The sequence below is a fragment of the Manacus candei genome, unplaced genomic scaffold (genome assembly GCF_025592945.1).
Source record: "Manacus candei isolate 608988 ecotype Guabito, Panama unplaced genomic scaffold, ASM2559294v1 h1tg000022l, whole genome shotgun sequence".
NCBI classification, from domain to species: domain Eukaryota; kingdom Metazoa; phylum Chordata; class Aves; order Passeriformes; family Pipridae; genus Manacus; species Manacus candei.
In genome coordinates, this window is record NW_026138070.1 from 1,381,685 (window position 1) to 1,398,381 (window position 16,697).

At 51.9% G+C, this 16,697-nt stretch overlaps 3 protein-coding genes across 4 annotated transcripts; all 3 read right to left on the bottom strand.

Annotated features, from left to right (window-relative positions):
• Window positions 1-1,212: 1,212 nt before the first annotated feature.
• Window positions 1,213-7,508, bottom strand: LOC127470554 (tumor necrosis factor receptor superfamily member 1B-like). Its single transcript, XM_051786175.1, has 8 exons — window positions 7,434-7,508; window positions 3,787-4,080; window positions 3,501-3,606; window positions 2,846-3,001; window positions 2,499-2,589; window positions 1,830-1,957; window positions 1,525-1,541; window positions 1,213-1,325 (listed from the first exon to the last, which is right to left on the bottom strand). Exons 2-8 carry the CDS (start codon window positions 3,859-3,861, stop codon window positions 1,320-1,322), a joined length of 579 nt encoding a protein of 192 aa, XP_051642135.1. The 5' UTR covers window positions 3,862-4,080; window positions 7,434-7,508; the 3' UTR covers window positions 1,213-1,319.
• LOC127470553 (tumor necrosis factor receptor superfamily member 14-like) lies at window positions 2,352-12,749 on the bottom strand. 2 transcript variants are annotated; one of them, XM_051786173.1, is made up of 14 exons: window positions 11,817-12,749; window positions 11,755-11,767; window positions 11,519-11,624; window positions 10,794-10,919; window positions 10,112-10,267; window positions 9,774-9,864; window positions 9,112-9,239; window positions 8,808-8,824; window positions 6,945-7,050; window positions 6,601-6,756; window positions 6,263-6,353; window positions 5,583-5,722; window positions 5,277-5,293; window positions 4,188-4,546 (listed from the first exon to the last, which is right to left on the bottom strand). In XM_051786173.1, exons 1-14 carry the CDS (start codon window positions 11,984-11,986, stop codon window positions 4,454-4,456), a joined length of 1,410 nt encoding a protein of 469 aa, XP_051642133.1. In that variant the 5' UTR covers window positions 11,987-12,749; the 3' UTR covers window positions 4,188-4,453. The 2 variants fall into 2 exon arrangements, with proteins under 2 accessions (XP_051642134.1, XP_051642133.1); XM_051786174.1 differs by lacking the exons at window positions 4,188-4,546; window positions 5,277-5,293; window positions 5,583-5,722; window positions 11,755-11,767 and adding an exon at window positions 2,352-2,498 and having other exon boundaries at window positions 11,784-11,990.
• Window positions 12,750-12,812: 63 nt separating this feature from the next.
• Window positions 12,813-15,508, bottom strand: LOC127470511 (transcription factor HES-5-like). The gene is made up of 4 exons (XM_051786112.1): window positions 14,972-15,508; window positions 14,375-14,911; window positions 14,035-14,215; window positions 12,813-13,910 (listed from the first exon to the last, which is right to left on the bottom strand). Exons 2-4 carry the CDS (start codon window positions 14,435-14,437, stop codon window positions 13,669-13,671), a joined length of 486 nt encoding a protein of 161 aa, XP_051642072.1. The 5' UTR covers window positions 14,438-14,911; window positions 14,972-15,508; the 3' UTR covers window positions 12,813-13,668.
• Between the last annotated feature and the right edge of the window lie 1,189 nt (window positions 15,509-16,697).

Below are 16,697 nucleotides of genomic sequence, written 5' to 3' on the forward strand. Positions count from 1 at the left end.
CCGGCTTCCAAAACACACCAAAAGACACATCCAACGGAGGAGTTCTTTTCAGGCTCCGTGGAACACTCACTTGGTGCAGACATTAAACACCCTGCTGTGGCAGCACCCAAATATTTCATTTCTAGCTGGTAGATGGGTGGCCCTGGTTGGTGCTGCACCTCCTTACCTGGCTGTGCAGAGCTCACAGCTCACCTACAGCAGCTTCTGCCTGCAAGTGAAGTCACTGAAAGTCACGTAATTACGGGGCTAGAGGACAGATATTTCTTTGCAAAAACATCTTTGGAGCAATTGCTGCCTCAACACTAATAAATCCCTCCTCCTAATGACAAACTTAGTGAACAACAGCAATATTGAACTCCTTTCCCTCCTCAAGATCTTCACCTGTTTTCACAGCTGTTTATTTACCTCAGTAAATTTATTATCACTTTATTAACAAATTTATTATCAGCTGATTCCCCTCAGTAAAACAGTAACATCAAACACCTCAAGATCCAGAGGGTTCCAACAGAACAATTCAAAAACGACACAGTCTGTAAAAGCCACAGGTCACAGAGGTGCAGGTGCAGCAGCAGGATGACAAAGAGGGCCTTCAGCAACAAGATAAGACATTAGACAATAAAAAAACCCTAAAACACAACTAGTAGAAGGTTGGTTGTAGTACAGAGATGGCTGAAGATGCCCTGTCATTGTTCTCTGAACTTTCTCCACTTGGGGATGTGGTTTTATCTTAAAGGTTTGCTCAAAAAGCTTTTTTTATTTACAATGGACCCTTCATGCACAGATGTTGCAGAGAGACAAGAAGGAGTTAACAATTACCAGTTTCTACAGTTGGAAATGTTGGAAAATGTCCAATGTTAATGAAACATTAACCAGTTACTAAAGAACTTACCAAAGACAAAAAAGGTCAGGAAAAAAGATTTGTACTTCCGCAGTTCCTCCCTTTACTGATCAATATGACACAGTCAGACCAGCCACAAACCAGCAAACACAAAACCAGTGGTGGATTTGCTGGGTGCTCCTGGAGTTTTCAGAAGGAAATGTCAGAACGCTCTTCTTGATTTGTCTCTTATTTGACCACCAAAAGTAAAACCAGTTCTCAGCAGACACGAAAGAATTTCAAAACTGACTTTCCCTTCACAAAGTTTTAGGAAAAAAGGGTTTGTGCTTGGTTGTTTTTAACCATCCCCATTGTCTGCTATGGCTGAAACAAGACTCTCTGATTCAGGCTTGGTTTCTTCAGGGTCAGCACCAACTTCTTGTACAGGAACAGTTGTTTGAGCCCCTTTCTCCTCGATGATCCTCAAAGCCTGACCACGCTGTTAAAGCTTTGAGACACATCAGAGGAAAACACAGAGTATGAACACAGTCAGGTTTTAGCAGCTTTTATCAGCAATCCCTGCTCCTTCCACTACTACAACACAGACCTGGGCTTATTCCTTAAGGCCAAGAGCCACTGCTGGGCCCCTCTCAAATCACACTTCCACACATTCCCCACAAAGAGAAAGCAAGGAGACACATACTCACCTCAGACTCCTGCACCGCTGCAAAGGAAAGCAAACAGTCCCATCAACAAGCAGGAAGGGCAACTTCCTATTAATGCCCTTTCCTACCCACACTGTGCCAGGCAGGGGGGCAGCACTGAGGGTCACTCTGGGCACAGGCACAGCCCCATGGGAGGCCCCTCACATGGTGAACTGTGACACAGACACACTGCAGCTGCCTCACAGCCTCCTCTGACTGGCTGCTCAGTTTTCAGCTGAACATCCAAGACCCTTCTTCAGAGTAATGGCACAAAACTACCCCTTCACAGTCACACTCTTTGTACTTACGTGGCACACGACTTCTCATTTTCCTTCGAAGCCATTGACAGGCTTCCATGAAGGCAGCAGCAGCAGTCAACACCACCATAACACAGACAAGGATTGCTGTGAATATGAGCAGGTCCTGCTTCTTACGTCTGATGTGAGGAAAGAAATAATTGTGATGATACAACCTGCCAGCAGACCCTGCTCTGGAACTGCTGCCCTGGTTTTAACATCACACCTCCACAGCCAGCACCATTCCCAAGGCTCTTGCTGACTTGCTGGCTAATCCAGGTGGCACCTGACTCTTACCTCTTTGCTTCAAATGCCTCTAACTGCAAAAGGATTCTCCTCAGAAGCAAACTCTCACCTCTTCTTCTCTAGCTAAGGGATGTGCCAGCTGAAACCCCAGTACCAGGAGGCTGCTGCTCTCCATGGCTGCAGATCCAGCTCTGCTAGACCTGCCCAAGGGGCTCCTCTGCACTGACAAGTTCAGATAAGAGCCTGAAACCTGTCATAGTAAGGAGTTTATAAAGGCAGGAGTTAAGTTGTTCCCAGTGAAGAGTGGGACACAGGAACAGGATTCCACACTGGTCGCCTTACTGCAAGGAGGACACTGCTGTTTGGAACACACCCAAATGCAGAGCCAGCTGTTAGAGAACAGCCACTCACTCACAAGGAGTCACAACTGCTTACCTGGGCCCTGGTGTGCAGGCCACAGACATGTTGGCTGAAGAGAAGGTGCCAGGAGGACAGACTTCACACACATGGTCCTTGGTGGCTGTACCTAGAAGGAAGAAGCCCCCAGGATTTGCCCCTCAGCCTCGGCCTAAGGAGAGCAGCCTTAGGCTTCCAAAGTGTGGCCTTTGGAAGTGAGCCAGCCATTACTGCAGAGACCCTTCCCCACACACAGCAGCTCACACCCTTCTGCCTTTGCACACCACCAAAAAGCACAAAGTGCTCTTGGCCACAGCACACCACACTCCAGAGGCATTCCCTAGGGAAGCTCTGCTGCTGGTGGCACTGATGCCCTGCTGGCTTACCCCATTCTTTGACCATAGTGCCAGGCAAACAGACAGTGTAGGGCTGGCACACCGCACAGACTTCAGGCCCAGGGAAGCTGCAGAAGTGGCCTGGCCGACAGCCACATGCTGCACTCTTCGTGTAGGTACACGCTGCTGCTGTCACCAGGTTGGCCCCTGAGAGAAATCCACACACACAGAGCCACGGCGTTGACACGGGGAAACACAACCCAAAGCAAAAGACAACATTTAGCCTTGTTCTGATGCACTGCTCCAGAGCACCAGAGCTTTGGATGTGTACATCAGACTCTGCTGATTGTTATGGCCACTCCGGAGGCTCCCAAGGAAGGGACAGGGCCCGGCACTGGGTGAGGGCTGAGTGCTGGCTGCAGAGGATACCCTGGGGTGACGCTCACAGCCATGGGCTGCCTGGCTCTTGTCAGGGCACAGTGGGCAGCGGTGGTGGGTCCCCATGGTCACTGTCCACTGAGGTGTGTCACCTCATAGCCACTGCCCATGGCCACTGGCATAGGTCACCCGATGGCCCCTGAGGAAGAGGGAGCCACCCCAAGCTGAGGTGCTGAGCAGACAGACCAGACAGAGCAGACAGAGCAGACAGAGCACGCACAGCAGGCAGAGCAGGCAGGGAAGAAAGGGCAGACAGCCTGGTACATACCCACAGCACACGTGGGGCAGCATTTGGTGCCATTGGGGTACTCGCCCATCTCACAGCCCACAGAGTTTGACTGCTCCAGCTGCGTGATCAGCACCATGGTGAGGACCTCGGGGCAACACAAGGACCGAGTTATCCCTCGAGAACCGGGTTCTGCCTCCGGGCCACAGAGCCTGTTCCCTCATGGCCACAGAGCCTGTTCCCTCATGGCCACCAAGGCAGTTCCCTCATGGCCACCGAGGCTGTTCCCTCATGGCCACCAAGGCAGTTCCCTCATGGCCCCACTCACCAGACAGATGGGGCCCTGCCCAAGCTGCTGCCACCATCTCAGAGGCCTCCCCGCGGCCCGCGGCTGCTGCCACATGTGGGACAGGGTGGGATGGGCTCTGGCCCCACCTGATGCCCAAGAGAAAGGCACTGACTTGCAGGAAGGGCAGGGCAGGGCACCTGGGTCTCCAGTCCCCTCAGGGGGCCCGTAACGGTCACACCATTCCCTCTCTCCTGGCCCGCTACCGCAGGGAAGGCTGTGGCAGGGCCTAGGCCCAAAGGCAGGAAAATACCTCAAATTGCAGCAAAGCAACACCTCCAAACCTGCCAAACCCCTCAAACAAACCTCCTGGCAAACAAGATAGCCTCTCAAATCATGAAACAAACCCCCAAATCCTGGCATACAAAACCATCAAAGGGGGCCAGCTTTGTCTCTATCCACAAAATCCTGCTCACACACACACACCCAGGACTAAGCAGCAAACACCCCATGGCTGAAGGAAGATGTCAGGGAGGCCTCACTGGCACTACCTGACCCAAAACCAAGCGTCCCAGCCCACCGGGACTGCTCACAGCTCCTCCTGTCCTCCCAGCACTGCCACTGCTTCGCCCAGTTGCGCTCAGACCCCCCAGCAGATGTTTGGGTTACCAAAAGCACAGGCAGCAATGAAACCCAGCTGTTGCCAGGATTATTCAAACCCTCCTTGGTGGGCCCACGCTCCTCTGACAAAGGACAACTGCTGCTCATGTGACAGGAAGGTCTGAGCTCGCCTCTTCTTGTCCTGGGACGGGTTTGACAATTCCAAATTTGTTGGTATTGGAGAGAAGGGGTTCTCATTAGTAAAAACTTTATTTAAAAACACAGTGGTCACATAGGATACTAACTTTCTTTATTAAAACATATATGCGCCATGCTGTGCACAATTCATTTTCTCAGCAATATCTTTTTTACTCCTAAAAAGGAAAAATCTTTTCCAAATACATTTGGAAACTCTGTTATGTATGAGTTATGTGGAGTGATTAAAATGGAAAAACCCTCACTTTTTCCCAACAACAAGCAATAAAGGAATAGTCAGTGTGTATCAAGTGACAGCTGCCCATGGGAGAAGGAAAGATGACAGTCATTCATGCAGATGTAGAAAAAATGTATAGTGCTTGGTTGTTTTTAACCATCCCCATTGTCTGCCATGGGTCAAACAAGATTCTCCGATTCAGGCTTGGTTTCTTCAGGGTCAGCACCGACTTCCTGCACAAGAACAGTTATTTGAGCCCCTTTCTATTCGATGGACCTCAAAGCCTGACCATGCTGTTCATGCTTTAGGACATGTCAGAGGAAAACACAGAATATGAACAGTCAGGTTTTAGCAGCTTTTATCAGCAATTCCTGCTCCTTCCACTACTACCACACAGACCTGGGCTTATTCCTTAAGGTCAAGAGCCACTGCTGGGCCCCTCTCAAATCACACTTCCACACATTCCCCACAAAGAGAAAGCAAGGAGACACATACTCACCTCAGACTCCTGCACCGCTGCAAAGGAAAGCAAACAGTCCCATCAACAACCAGGAAGGGTAACTTCCTATTAATGCCCTTTCCTACCCACACTGTGCCAGGCAGGGGGGCAGCACTGAGGGTCACTCTGGGCACAGGCACAGCCCCATGGGAGGCCCCTCACACCAGTGAACTGTGACACAGACACACTGCAGCTGCCTCACAGCCTCCTCTGACTGGCTGCTCAGTTTTCAGCTGAACATCCAAGACCCTTCTTCAGAGTAATGGCACAAAACTACCCCTTTACAGTCACACTCCTTGTACTTACATGGCACACGACTTCTCATTTTCCTCCTCTGACAGGTATGTGTGATGGCAGCTACAACAGCCACCACGATCACAACAGAGACAAGGATTGCTATGACTGCTGGCTCAGGTAGAGCTGGGGAAGGGTCCTGCTCCTTAAGTCTGATGAGAGAAAAGAAATAATTTGATACTACAACCTCCCAGCAGACCCTGCTCTGGAACTGCTGCCCTGGTTTTAACATCACACCTCCACAGCCAGCACCATTCCCAAGGCTCTTGCTGACTTGCTGGCTAATCCAGGTGGCACCTGACTCTTACCTCTTTGTTTCAAATGCCTCTAACTGCAAAAGGATTCTCCTCAGAAGCAAACTCTCACCTCTTCTTCTCTAGCTAAGGGATGTGCCAGCTGAAACCCCAGTACCAGGAGGCTGCTGCTCTCCATGGCTGCAGATCCAGTTCTGCTAGACCTGCCCAAGGGGCTCCTCTGCACTGACAAGTTCAGATCAGAGTCTGAAACCTGTCATAGTAAGGAGTTTATAAAGAGAGGAGTTGAGCTGTTCCCAACAAAGAGTGGGACACAGGAACAGGGTTCCACACTGACCGCCTTACTGCAAGGAGGACACTGCTGTTTGGAACACACCCAAATGCAGAGCCAGCTGTTAGAGAACAGCCACTCACCCACAAGGAGTCAGAGCTGCTTACCTGGGCCATTGTGTGCAGGTCACAGACATGTTGGCTGAAGAGAAGGTGCCAGGAGGACAGACTTCACACACGTGGTCCTTGGTGGCTGTACCTAGAAGGAAGAAGCCCCCAGGATTTCCCCCTCAGCCTCTGCCTAAAGACAGTTCAGTTCAGCATGGCCTTTGGAAGTGAGCCAGCCATTACTGCAGAGACCCTTCCCCACACACAGCAGCTCACACCCTTCTGCCTTTGCACACCACCAAAAAGCACAAAGTGCTCTTGGCCACAGCACACCACACTCCAGAGGCATTCCCTAGGGAAGCTCTGCTGCTGGTGGCACTGATGCCCTGCTGGCTTACCCCATTCTTTGACCATAGTGCCAGGCACACAGACAGTGTAGGGCTGGCACAGCTCACAGCCTTCAGGCCCAGGGGAACTGCAGAAGTGGCCTGGCCGACAGCCACACACCGTGTTCTTCGTGTAGGTACACGCTGCTGCTGTCACCAGGTTGGCCCCTGAGAGAAATCCACACACACAGAGCCACAGTAAAAGACAACATCTAGCCTTGTCCTGATGCACTGCTGAAGAGCCACCCCATGCTGAGGTGGTGAGCAGAGGGAGCAGACAGTGCAGACAGAGCAGACAGAGCAGGCAGGGCAGGCAGGGCAGGCAGGGCAGGCAGGGCAGACACCCCGGTACATACCCACAGCACATGTGGGGCAGCACTCGGTGCCATTGGGGTACTCGCCCATCTCACAGCCCACAGTGTCCGACCGCTCCAGCTGCGTGATCAGCACCATGGTGAGGACCTCGGGGCAACACAAGGACCGAGTTATACCTCGAGAACCGGGTTCTGCCTCCGGGCCACAGAGTCTGTTCCCTCATGGCCCCACTCACCAGACAGATGGGGCCCTGCCCAAGCTGCTGCCGCCATCTCAGAGGCCTCCCCGCGGCCCGCGGCTGCTGCCACATGTGGGACAGCGTGGGATGGGCTCTGGCCCCACCTGATGCCCAAGAGAAAGGCACTGACTTGCAGGAAGGGCAGGGCAGGGCAACTGGGTCTCCAGTCCCCTCAGGGGGCCCGTAACGGTCACACCATTCCCTGCTCTCCTGGCCCGCTACCGCAGGGAAGGCTGTGGCAGGGCCTAGGCCCAAAGGCAGGAAAATACCTCAAATTGCAGCAAAGTAACACCTCCAAACCTAGCAAACACTTCCAATCCTGGCAAAAACCCAGACCCTCGAATCATGGAACAAACCCTCAAATCCTGGCATACCAAACCATCAAAGCCCACTTCAGGGGCCAGCTTTGTCTCTATCCACAAAATCCTGCTCACACACACACACCCAGGACTAAGCAGCAAACACCCCTTGGCTGAAGGAAGATGTCAGGGAGGCCTCACTGGCACTACCTGACCCAAAACCAAGCGTCCCAGCCCACTGGGACTGCTCACAGCTCCTCCTGTCCTCCCAGCACTGCCACTGCTTCGCCCAGTTGCGCTCAGACCCCCCAGTAGATGTTTGGGTTACCAAAAGCACAGGCAGCAATGAAACCCAGCTGTTGCCAGGATTATTCAAACCCTCCTTGGTGGGCCCACGCTCCTCTGACAAAGGACAACTGCTGCTCATGTGACAGGAAGGTCTGAGCTCGCCTCTTCTTGCCCTGGGACAAGTTTGACGAGTCCAAATTCATTGGTATTGGAGAGAAGGGGTTCTCATTAGTAAAAACTTTATTTAAAAACACAGTGGTCACATAGGATACTAACTTTCTTTATTAAAACTTACATGCGCCATGCTGTGCACAATTCATTTTCCCAGTTAAAAAACAAAAGTGTGGACAAAATGCTTTTGAAAACGCTGTTATGTATGAAGCAAGCTTAAAAGGGAAAAAAAAGCCATTTCCCCCCCCCCCACAATAATAGAATAGAATATTTCCCCAATAATAGAATTATTAATATGTACCAAGTGTCAGTTGTCCATGAGGGAAGAAAAAGGGAACTGCAGGCATTCCACAAAGCCCATAGCTCCGTGAAGGGGATGGAAAAGGGAAAAGATTTCCAGCCGCTCAGGACACTCCCTTGATCACTCAGCTTGTACAGGACTTGATGTTGCACAAGATGCCACTGGGATATTTCATGACCTTTGCAAACTCGCCTTTTCATTTCCAACCTGACTTTTCCTTCACAGAGTTTCAGAAAAAAAGGGGTTGTGCTTGGTTGTTTTTAACCATCCCCATTGTCTGCTATGGCTGAAACAAGACTCTCTGCTTCAGGTTTGGTTTCTTCAGGGTCAGAACCGACTTCCTGCACAGGAACAGTTTTTTGAGCTCCTTTCTCCTCCATGGACCTCAAAGCCTGACCACGCTGTCCATGCTTTAGGACATGTCAGAGGAAAACACAGAATATGAACAGTCAGGTTTTAGCAGCTTTTATCAGCAATTCCTGTTCCTTCCACTACTACCACACAGACCTGGGCTTATTCCTTAAGGCCAAGAGCCACTGCTGGGCCCCTCTCAAATCACACTTCCACACATTCCCCACAAAGAGAAAGCAAGGAGACACATACTCACCTCGGACTCCTGCACCGCTGCAAAGGAAAGCAAACAGTCCCATCAACAACCAGGAAGGGCAACTTCCTATTAATGCCCTTTCCTACCCACACTGTGCCAGGCAGGGGGGCAGCACTGAGGGTCACTCTGGGCACAGGCACAGCCCCATGGGAGGCCCCTCACACCGGTGAACTGTGACACAGACACACTGCAGCTGCCTCACAGCCTCCTCTGACTGGCTGCTCAGTTTTCAGCTGAACATCCAAGACCCTTCTTCAGAGTAATGGCACAAAACTACCCCTTCACAGTCAGTCTTTGTACTTACGTGGAGCGTAACTTTTCCTTTTCCTCCTTTGCCAGTTATATGCGAGAGCAGCTGCACCAGCCACCACAATCACAACAACAAGGACAATGATTGCTATGATTGCTGGGTAAGAGTCCTGCTCCTTAAGTCTGATGTGAGGAAAGAAATAATTGTGATGATACAACCCGCCAGCAGACCCTGCTCTGGAACTGCTGCCCTGGTTTTAACATCACACCTCCACAGCCAGCACCATTCCCAAGGCTCTTGCTGACTTGCTGGCTAATCCAGGTGGCACCTGACTCTTACCTCTTTGTTTCAAATGCCTCTAACTGCAAAAGGATTCTCCTCAGAAGCAAACTCTTCTACTCTAGCTAAGGGATGTGCCAGCTGAAACCCCAGTACCAGGAGGCTGCTGCTCTCCATGGCTGCAGATCCAGCTCTGCTAGACCTGCCCAAGGGGCTCCTCTGCACTGACAAGTTCAGATCAGAGCCTGAAACCTGTCATAGTAAGGAGTTTATAAAGAGAGGAGTTGAGCTGTTCCCAGCAAAGAGTGAGACACAGGAACAGGATTCCACACTGGCCGCCTTACTGCAGGGAGGACACTGCTGTTTGGAACACACCCAAATGCAGAGCCAGCTGTTAGAGAACAGCCACTCACCCACAAGGAGTCAGAGCTGCTTACTTGGGCCCTGGTGTGCAGGCCACAGACATGTTGGCTGAAGAGAAGGTGCCAGGAGGACAGACTTCACACACATGGTCCTTGGTGGCTGTACCTAGAAGGAAGAAGCCCCCAGGATTTGCCCCTCAGCCTCTGCCTAAGGACAGTTCAGTTCAGCATGGCCTTTGGAAGTGAGCCAGCCATTACTGCAGAGACCCTTCCCCACACACAGCAGCTCACACCCTTCTGCCTTTGCACACCACCAAAAAGCACAAAGTGCTCTTGGCCACAGTACACCACACTCCAGAGGCATTCCCTAGGGAAGCTCTGCTGCTGGTGGCACTGATGCCCTGCTGGCTTACCCCATTCTTTGACCACAGTGCCAGGCACACAGACAGTGTAGGGCTGGCACAGCTCACAGCCTTCAGGCCCAGAGGAGGTGCAGAAGTGGCCTGGTCGACAGCCACACACCGTGTTCTTCGTGTAGGTACACGCTGCTGCTGTCACCAGGTTGGCCCCTGAGAGAAATCCACACACACAGAGCCACGGTGTTGACACGGGGAAACACAACCCAAAGCAAAAGACAACATTTAGCCTTGTTCTGAGGCACTGCTGAAGAGCACCAGAACTCTGGATGTGGAAAGAGGCCCTGTTCCTCACTCAGGCAGCACCTTGGCTCACATTTACATGTCATAAATGTTGCACAGCAAAAGCAAAATACTCCCAGCTCAGATGTTTTTAAATTAGCTGTCCTAGTGAAGTTCTTCCAGGCCTACCTTCTCCCAGTACTCCAAGACACCTCACTATAATCTAGAGAGGCTATTACCTGAGATCAAACTTCCAGTGGTGCCAGCTGAAGCTCCCTGTCAGTTTTTCCCTTCCATCCCACAGCTCATAGCACTCTCATGTCTGCAGAGTGACATGAGCCTGTTCTTCACACTGACTGATTTGTCAAGCAAATGAGGCAAGAAAGGAGAAGGGAGAATGTATCCATGGAAAGGCATGAAAAATCCATTTAAACTGGTTCTTGAGCATCCTCCTTACCTTCATCACACAGTTTGCATGTCCTGCAGCGTGTTAAACCATTGGGGTGATCTGTGTAGGTCCCCTCCACACAAGGTATGCACGTTGTGCTGGATCCGGCAGTGCAGTGCTTGAAAACCCGCCATCCTAAAAACCATAAACCATCCCCAAAGAAGCAGCTCCGTTAGCAAAGCTCACGTGGCCAGGGACCTACACTGGCACCCAACCACGCCTAAATACTACAGACGAACTATTAAGGACCTCAGAAATATCCTAAGAGCGAGGACATAACCCAAAACAGAAACTGGGGCACAAAATGAAGGTCCTTGGAAACTGTGACTTTACCAACCACCCCAGCAGAGATTATTGATTGTTACGGCCACTCCGGAGGCTCCCAAGGAAGGGACAGGGCCCGGCACTGGGTGAGGGCTGAGTGCTGGCTGCAGAGGATACCCTGGGGTGACGCTCACAGCCATGGGCTGCCTGGTTCCTGTCAGGGCACAGCGGGCACAGCAGCGGTGGCGGGTCCCCATGGTCACTGTCCACTGAGGTGGGTCACCTCATAGCCACTGCCCGTTGAGGTGGGTGCCCATGGCCACAGAGGTGGGGCAGGTCATGGCCAGTGCCCACTGATGTAGGTCAGCCCGCGGTCCCTGAGGCAGAGGGAGCCACCCCAAGCCGAGGTGCTGAGCAGAGAGAGCAGGCAGGGCAGGCAGGGCAGGCAGGGCAAGCAGCCCGGTACGTACCCGCAGCACACATGGGGCAGCACTCGGTGCCATTGGGGTACTCGCCCGGCTCACAGCCCGCGGCACCCGAGCGCTCCAGCTGCGTGATCAGCACCATGGCGAGGACCTCGGGGCAACACAAGGATATCCCCGGTTACCCCCCGAGAACCGGGGCCGCCCGGCCGGTGTGAGGCGGCTCCCCCGGGGTCACCCCCGGCCCGCGGGCGGTTCCCGGCGGGTGTCCCCGGCCCCCTCACCAGCCTCATGGTGTCCCCGGACCCCTCACCAGCCTCATGGTGTCCCCGGACCCCTCCCAGCCTCCCGGCCGGGATCCCGCTCCCGCAGCCGCCGGGGCCCGGGGCCGCTGCCCCATGCGGGACGGGACCTGTCCCCGCAGGCAGCCCGGAGAAACCGAAAGCGAAAGGTCGACATGAAGCGGGCGGAAGGGGAGAAGCCGCCGCCCCCTCGTGCCGCCCATGACGGTGGCATCGCGGGTTCCGCAGGGAGGGAGCTGGACCGAAAGTCAGTAAAATACCTCAAATTGCGACAAAACCTGCAGCAAGCCCCTCAAATCGTGGCAAACCAACCCCCTGAAAACCTGGCACAAACACTTCAAAAGCTGGCAAACAAACCCAGCCCTCAAAGCCTGGAGCAAACCCCTCAAATCCTGGCACACAAACCTCTTAAAACCTGCAACAAACCCCTCAAATCCTGGCACACAACCCCCCTAAAACCTGGAACAAAACCCTCGAGCTGTGGTACAAACCCCTCAAATCCCGGCAAACCAACCCCTCAAATCCTGACCCATAAACGCCTCAAATCCTGACCCACAGACCCCTCGAAACCTGGAGCAAACCCCTCTGGTCGTGGTACAAACCCTTCAAACTCCTCAAACCCCGGAAAACCAACCCCTCAAACCCCGAAACGAGCCCCTCAAATCGTGGCAAACAACCCCTCAAACCCCAGCTCAGGGGGCTCATCGTGAGAAACTCGTGTGGAAGGAGGGAGGGTGCAGGTCGGTGCCTGCAGACCTGCTGGGCAGGTGCGAGGCCCTCCTGCTCAGGTGAGGGGTTTGCGTGGGCAGGAGGGGCCCTGACCAGGGAAATGCTCAGCAGGACTCAGCTGAGGGAATCTGGGTGCCAGGAGCACTTCTTACTCCTTGGGGTGAGGGGGGACTCACGAGAATACAGAGTAGACACGAATGGGAGTTCCTTGAGCCTCACAAAAATAACCATTTCTTCAGAAGGCTGACATTAACTTTTCCCAGGGGTGCGAGCAGCTGCACATCCCTCAGAGGGACAGAACCACACACAACTTGCACACAAATGCATTTTATTGCTCTCTACACACACAGAGACGCATACACAGTATGCACATGAGCCATAGGGCAGTCCCAGCACTGGGAGAAACACCATCCACCAGGAATTCAACTACTCAATACAGATAAAAATCATTATTATAATGAAAATGCTAAAAAAGCATAGCTTACACCCAGAATGTATAACATTGACAAATCAAGCCTGTTACTTACTACCTTTTCTTTAACATAAAGCAGGAACATAACTCTTTTTCTAAATTGAAAAAAGCATCAAAGAGTAGAAATATTCCACATAGTTTCCTAACTCCTGGTCATCCCTCCCACTGGATATACAGAACAGTGAAAGGGCCATGGGGGAGAAATCCAAACTAAAACCAAACCCGTTTTTGATGCTGCACAATTGATAAGCAAACAGTGGGAAATGGACTTTAACCAAGTCTGCATGGAGCAAAGGGAATAAATTTCTCCTCTGGAGTGAGTGAGCCAACCCGAGTCACTCGTCAAGCCAGAGCAAAGCTGGTGGCTGTTACAGGGAATATTAGAGAACATCTCCTACAGCAACTGCTGTCCATCACAACTGTAACATTTACAAACACCCTCCTTCATTCTGAAGACGTTGCCCCTGCCTGGGCAGCACTGCAGCAGTGCCTACACAGCTTCCACACCAAACAGAACACCACAACTTTTGCCAAAGGATCCCAAAAATGTCAAAAGTATGGCATTCTTTCACACATAAACAAAATACAGGGGGAAATAAAATTCCCTACAGCAGAGAGGATCAGAGCTGGACTATCTGATGCAGTCAGATCCTTCCTCTGGACTGTCACAGGTCCCTGCAGAGAGCACTCCCCGACTACCAGGGCCTCCAGAGAGGGCAGGTGTCCTTTGGAGACACTTGTTTCAGGGGGCTGGTGTTCCCAGGGCAGCAGGAGAGCTCCGGAGCAGCCGACTGGCTCTTCTGGAAATGGCTTAAAAGTTTGGTCTGGGTTTCAGTTCGGACTTTATGGAGAGAGAGGAAGTGGAAAGCTTCTTGCAAGCACCTGGAATAGCCCTCTCTGAAGTCAAACTGGGAGCTTTTATGGAAGGATCCTGCAGCTAGAGAAGGGAAGAGAGGGAGAGGGAAGAAAGAATAGTTTAAGCAGTTGTTCGTGTCTCAGGATTAATACAACTGTCACAGATTTGCAGTAAGATGGAGAACGAAACAAAATTCAGTACTCACTCTTCATCTGCAGCTGGCTCTGTTGCTTCAGGTAGCTGACAGTCATCTCCAGGATGTCGGCTTTCTCCAGCTTGGAGTTGGGCTGGTGCCTCTGGAACTCCTTCTCCAGGAGCAGTTTCAGCTGCTCAATGCTGCTGTTAATCCGGTCCCGGCGCATTTTCTCCACCACCGGCTTCCTCAGCTGTAAAAAGCAAAGGAAAAGACACCTGTTATTAAAGGATCCTCTGTCTGTCACCCCTCAGGGCTGTTTGGTGCCCATCCCTGCTTTTAAGCCGTGTGGGGCAGGTTCTCAGCTGGTGTCAATGCTCCGAGAGCGCTGCCAGGCTGTGCTGGGACTTACTTTGTTTTTCTCCTTTGGTGTCAGCAGGTTGTCAGGCTCCAAGAAAACGGTGCTGGGAGCCATCTGTCCTGAGAAGGGAAGGGAGCTCTCAGAGTGGAATCCAGAAGAAACGTGCTGCTGGAAGCTGCCTCTGCCTGGTATTTATACTGCCCAAGCTCAGGGCGAGTGTGTGGGTCTGCGGCTCCGTGGCGTTTCCCACAGTCGGCAGCCAATCCGGGAGGGGGGAAGCACAATGGGAGAAGCAGCTATTCTTGCATGCTCCAGTGGCACTGAATAGCCTGCGGATAATGACCTTCTCCCAGATGAGCAGGTGGGGAGTGTGTGCTACGTGAAAGCCTGGGATCAGAGTTACGTGTCAGGAGCTGGGAAAGAGCTGCCCTTCAATGGGAAAGGCTGCTGACTAATGCCATGGATCAATAGCATTCCAGGGGCGGCCGGGGGTTCACAGGCAGGAGGAAGGAGGAGGAGGAGGAGGAGGAGGTCAGCTGCTGATGGCGGGAAGGCTGCACTGCTCCTGGGAATGCACCGAGGCACACACTGGAGCAGGGCCATGGCACATGGAGCAGGGATATGGCACATGGAGCAGAGATATGGCACATGGAGCAGGGCCATGGCACATGGAGCAGGGATATGGCACATGGAGCAGGGATATGGCACATGGAGCAGAGATATGGCACATGGAGCAGGGCCATGGCACATGGAGCAGGGATATGGCACATGGAGCAGGGACAAGGCACACACACACATGAGCAGCTCCCAGCTCTCTGAGAGAAGGAGCAGAAATCCCTCAAATCCACTCACCTGGTTTCCTCAGTGAGCCAAAGGAATGGTTCTCCCACAGGTGACTCAGGCACCAGCTTTGCCCATGGGAAACAGAAAACAGCTTTTCTGCTTTGGCGTACTGCAAATAAATACATTTCATTTTAAGTACACACAGTTACTGAAAACATTTTCTGGTTTCGTCTTTGTTCATGCAGCCCTTTAGAAAACTCTAAAGATGTTACAAGCACTTTATGTTTCTGTTTCCATATACCTGTAAGATAAATACATGTGGAGAAGGGTCTTAGGATGTTTGGGGATCAGCTCAGTCTCGTGTGCTGCTTCTCACTTCCTCCACAAAACACATTTTACTCTAATTATTTTCTTTTAGTCTATGCACTAAGGAAGATTGGCTGCAGAAGAAATTTATATCCCCACAAACTTATGAGAAATCGAATTCCTGGTTCCTCATTATTCTCCACAGGGCCAGTTTCCACACAGAGGTGCTCAGGAGGTGTCTGCAGTGGGAAGAGCTGACAGTGTCACTGTTTGTGCCTGATAAACAGAACTGGGGATTCCCGTTGGAAAACTTGAACCAAATCTGCCAGCAATTCATCTGCCAAGTAATGTCAGGGCTGATGTTTGGGGAGCTCTTCCTGCAGCAGTAAATGCTGCTTGTGTTGCCATTAATACATATGTGTTCATGTGTACATCACTACACGTGTGGTCACTCGTGTCTGGCAGTGTGAGCACACACCCCGAGCACACGGGCACATCCTCTCCCTCTGCAGCTCATTCCTGCAGGCCCAGGTAAGGTTTAAAGGAGCTCCTGCAGGCTCTGCCCTTCCAGCCCCATTGTGCTGCTCTGAATGGGCTCCTTCTCTCCCTTCAGAGCAGCAGCTGTTGAGCTCCCTGTCCTTTATGTCAAGTTGTGGGAAAGCTTTTGTGACACCATTTCACATGTTCTCCTCAAAGCCTGTGGATTATCTTTGAGCCCATGTAATGCCACCTCTGAAACCAATCCTGCTCTCTGCACGTCCCTCTTGGGGAGATTCCCTGACACAGAAACTCCAGAGCTGGAACTCATTTCTTGAGCTCGTTAATTGAGCACATGAGGAAGAAAAGTGCCAGTCCCGTGATCTGCAGGGCCACTGGCAGTTTTGCTACAGACAATTGCTGTTTTCCTCTTACTTCTCCACTCAATTCCTGCATAATTACTACACTAACTCCATGGGAGCAGTCATGCCAACCTTCCCCTCCTTGCTCTTGGTAGTGGTTGTGCACTGGCACAGTCAAGGGGTCAGTGCTCAAAATTTCCTCTCCTTTCGGATCCAAACTGACCCAGAGCCTGCAGCTGAGCAGGATGAATGTGAAATAATCTTCTGTGGCCTTGAGAAGTTCCCTTTAATTATGGAGGCTGGAGGCCCCGCATATTTACATTGCATGTGATAATAAAAATTACAATATTCAATGTATTATTGGGAGGTGAATGTAGCAAAATCTCCCTTGGATGGTAAATCCGTTGAGGCTCCTCCTCCCTCACTCTGTGTCAGAAACAAATTTT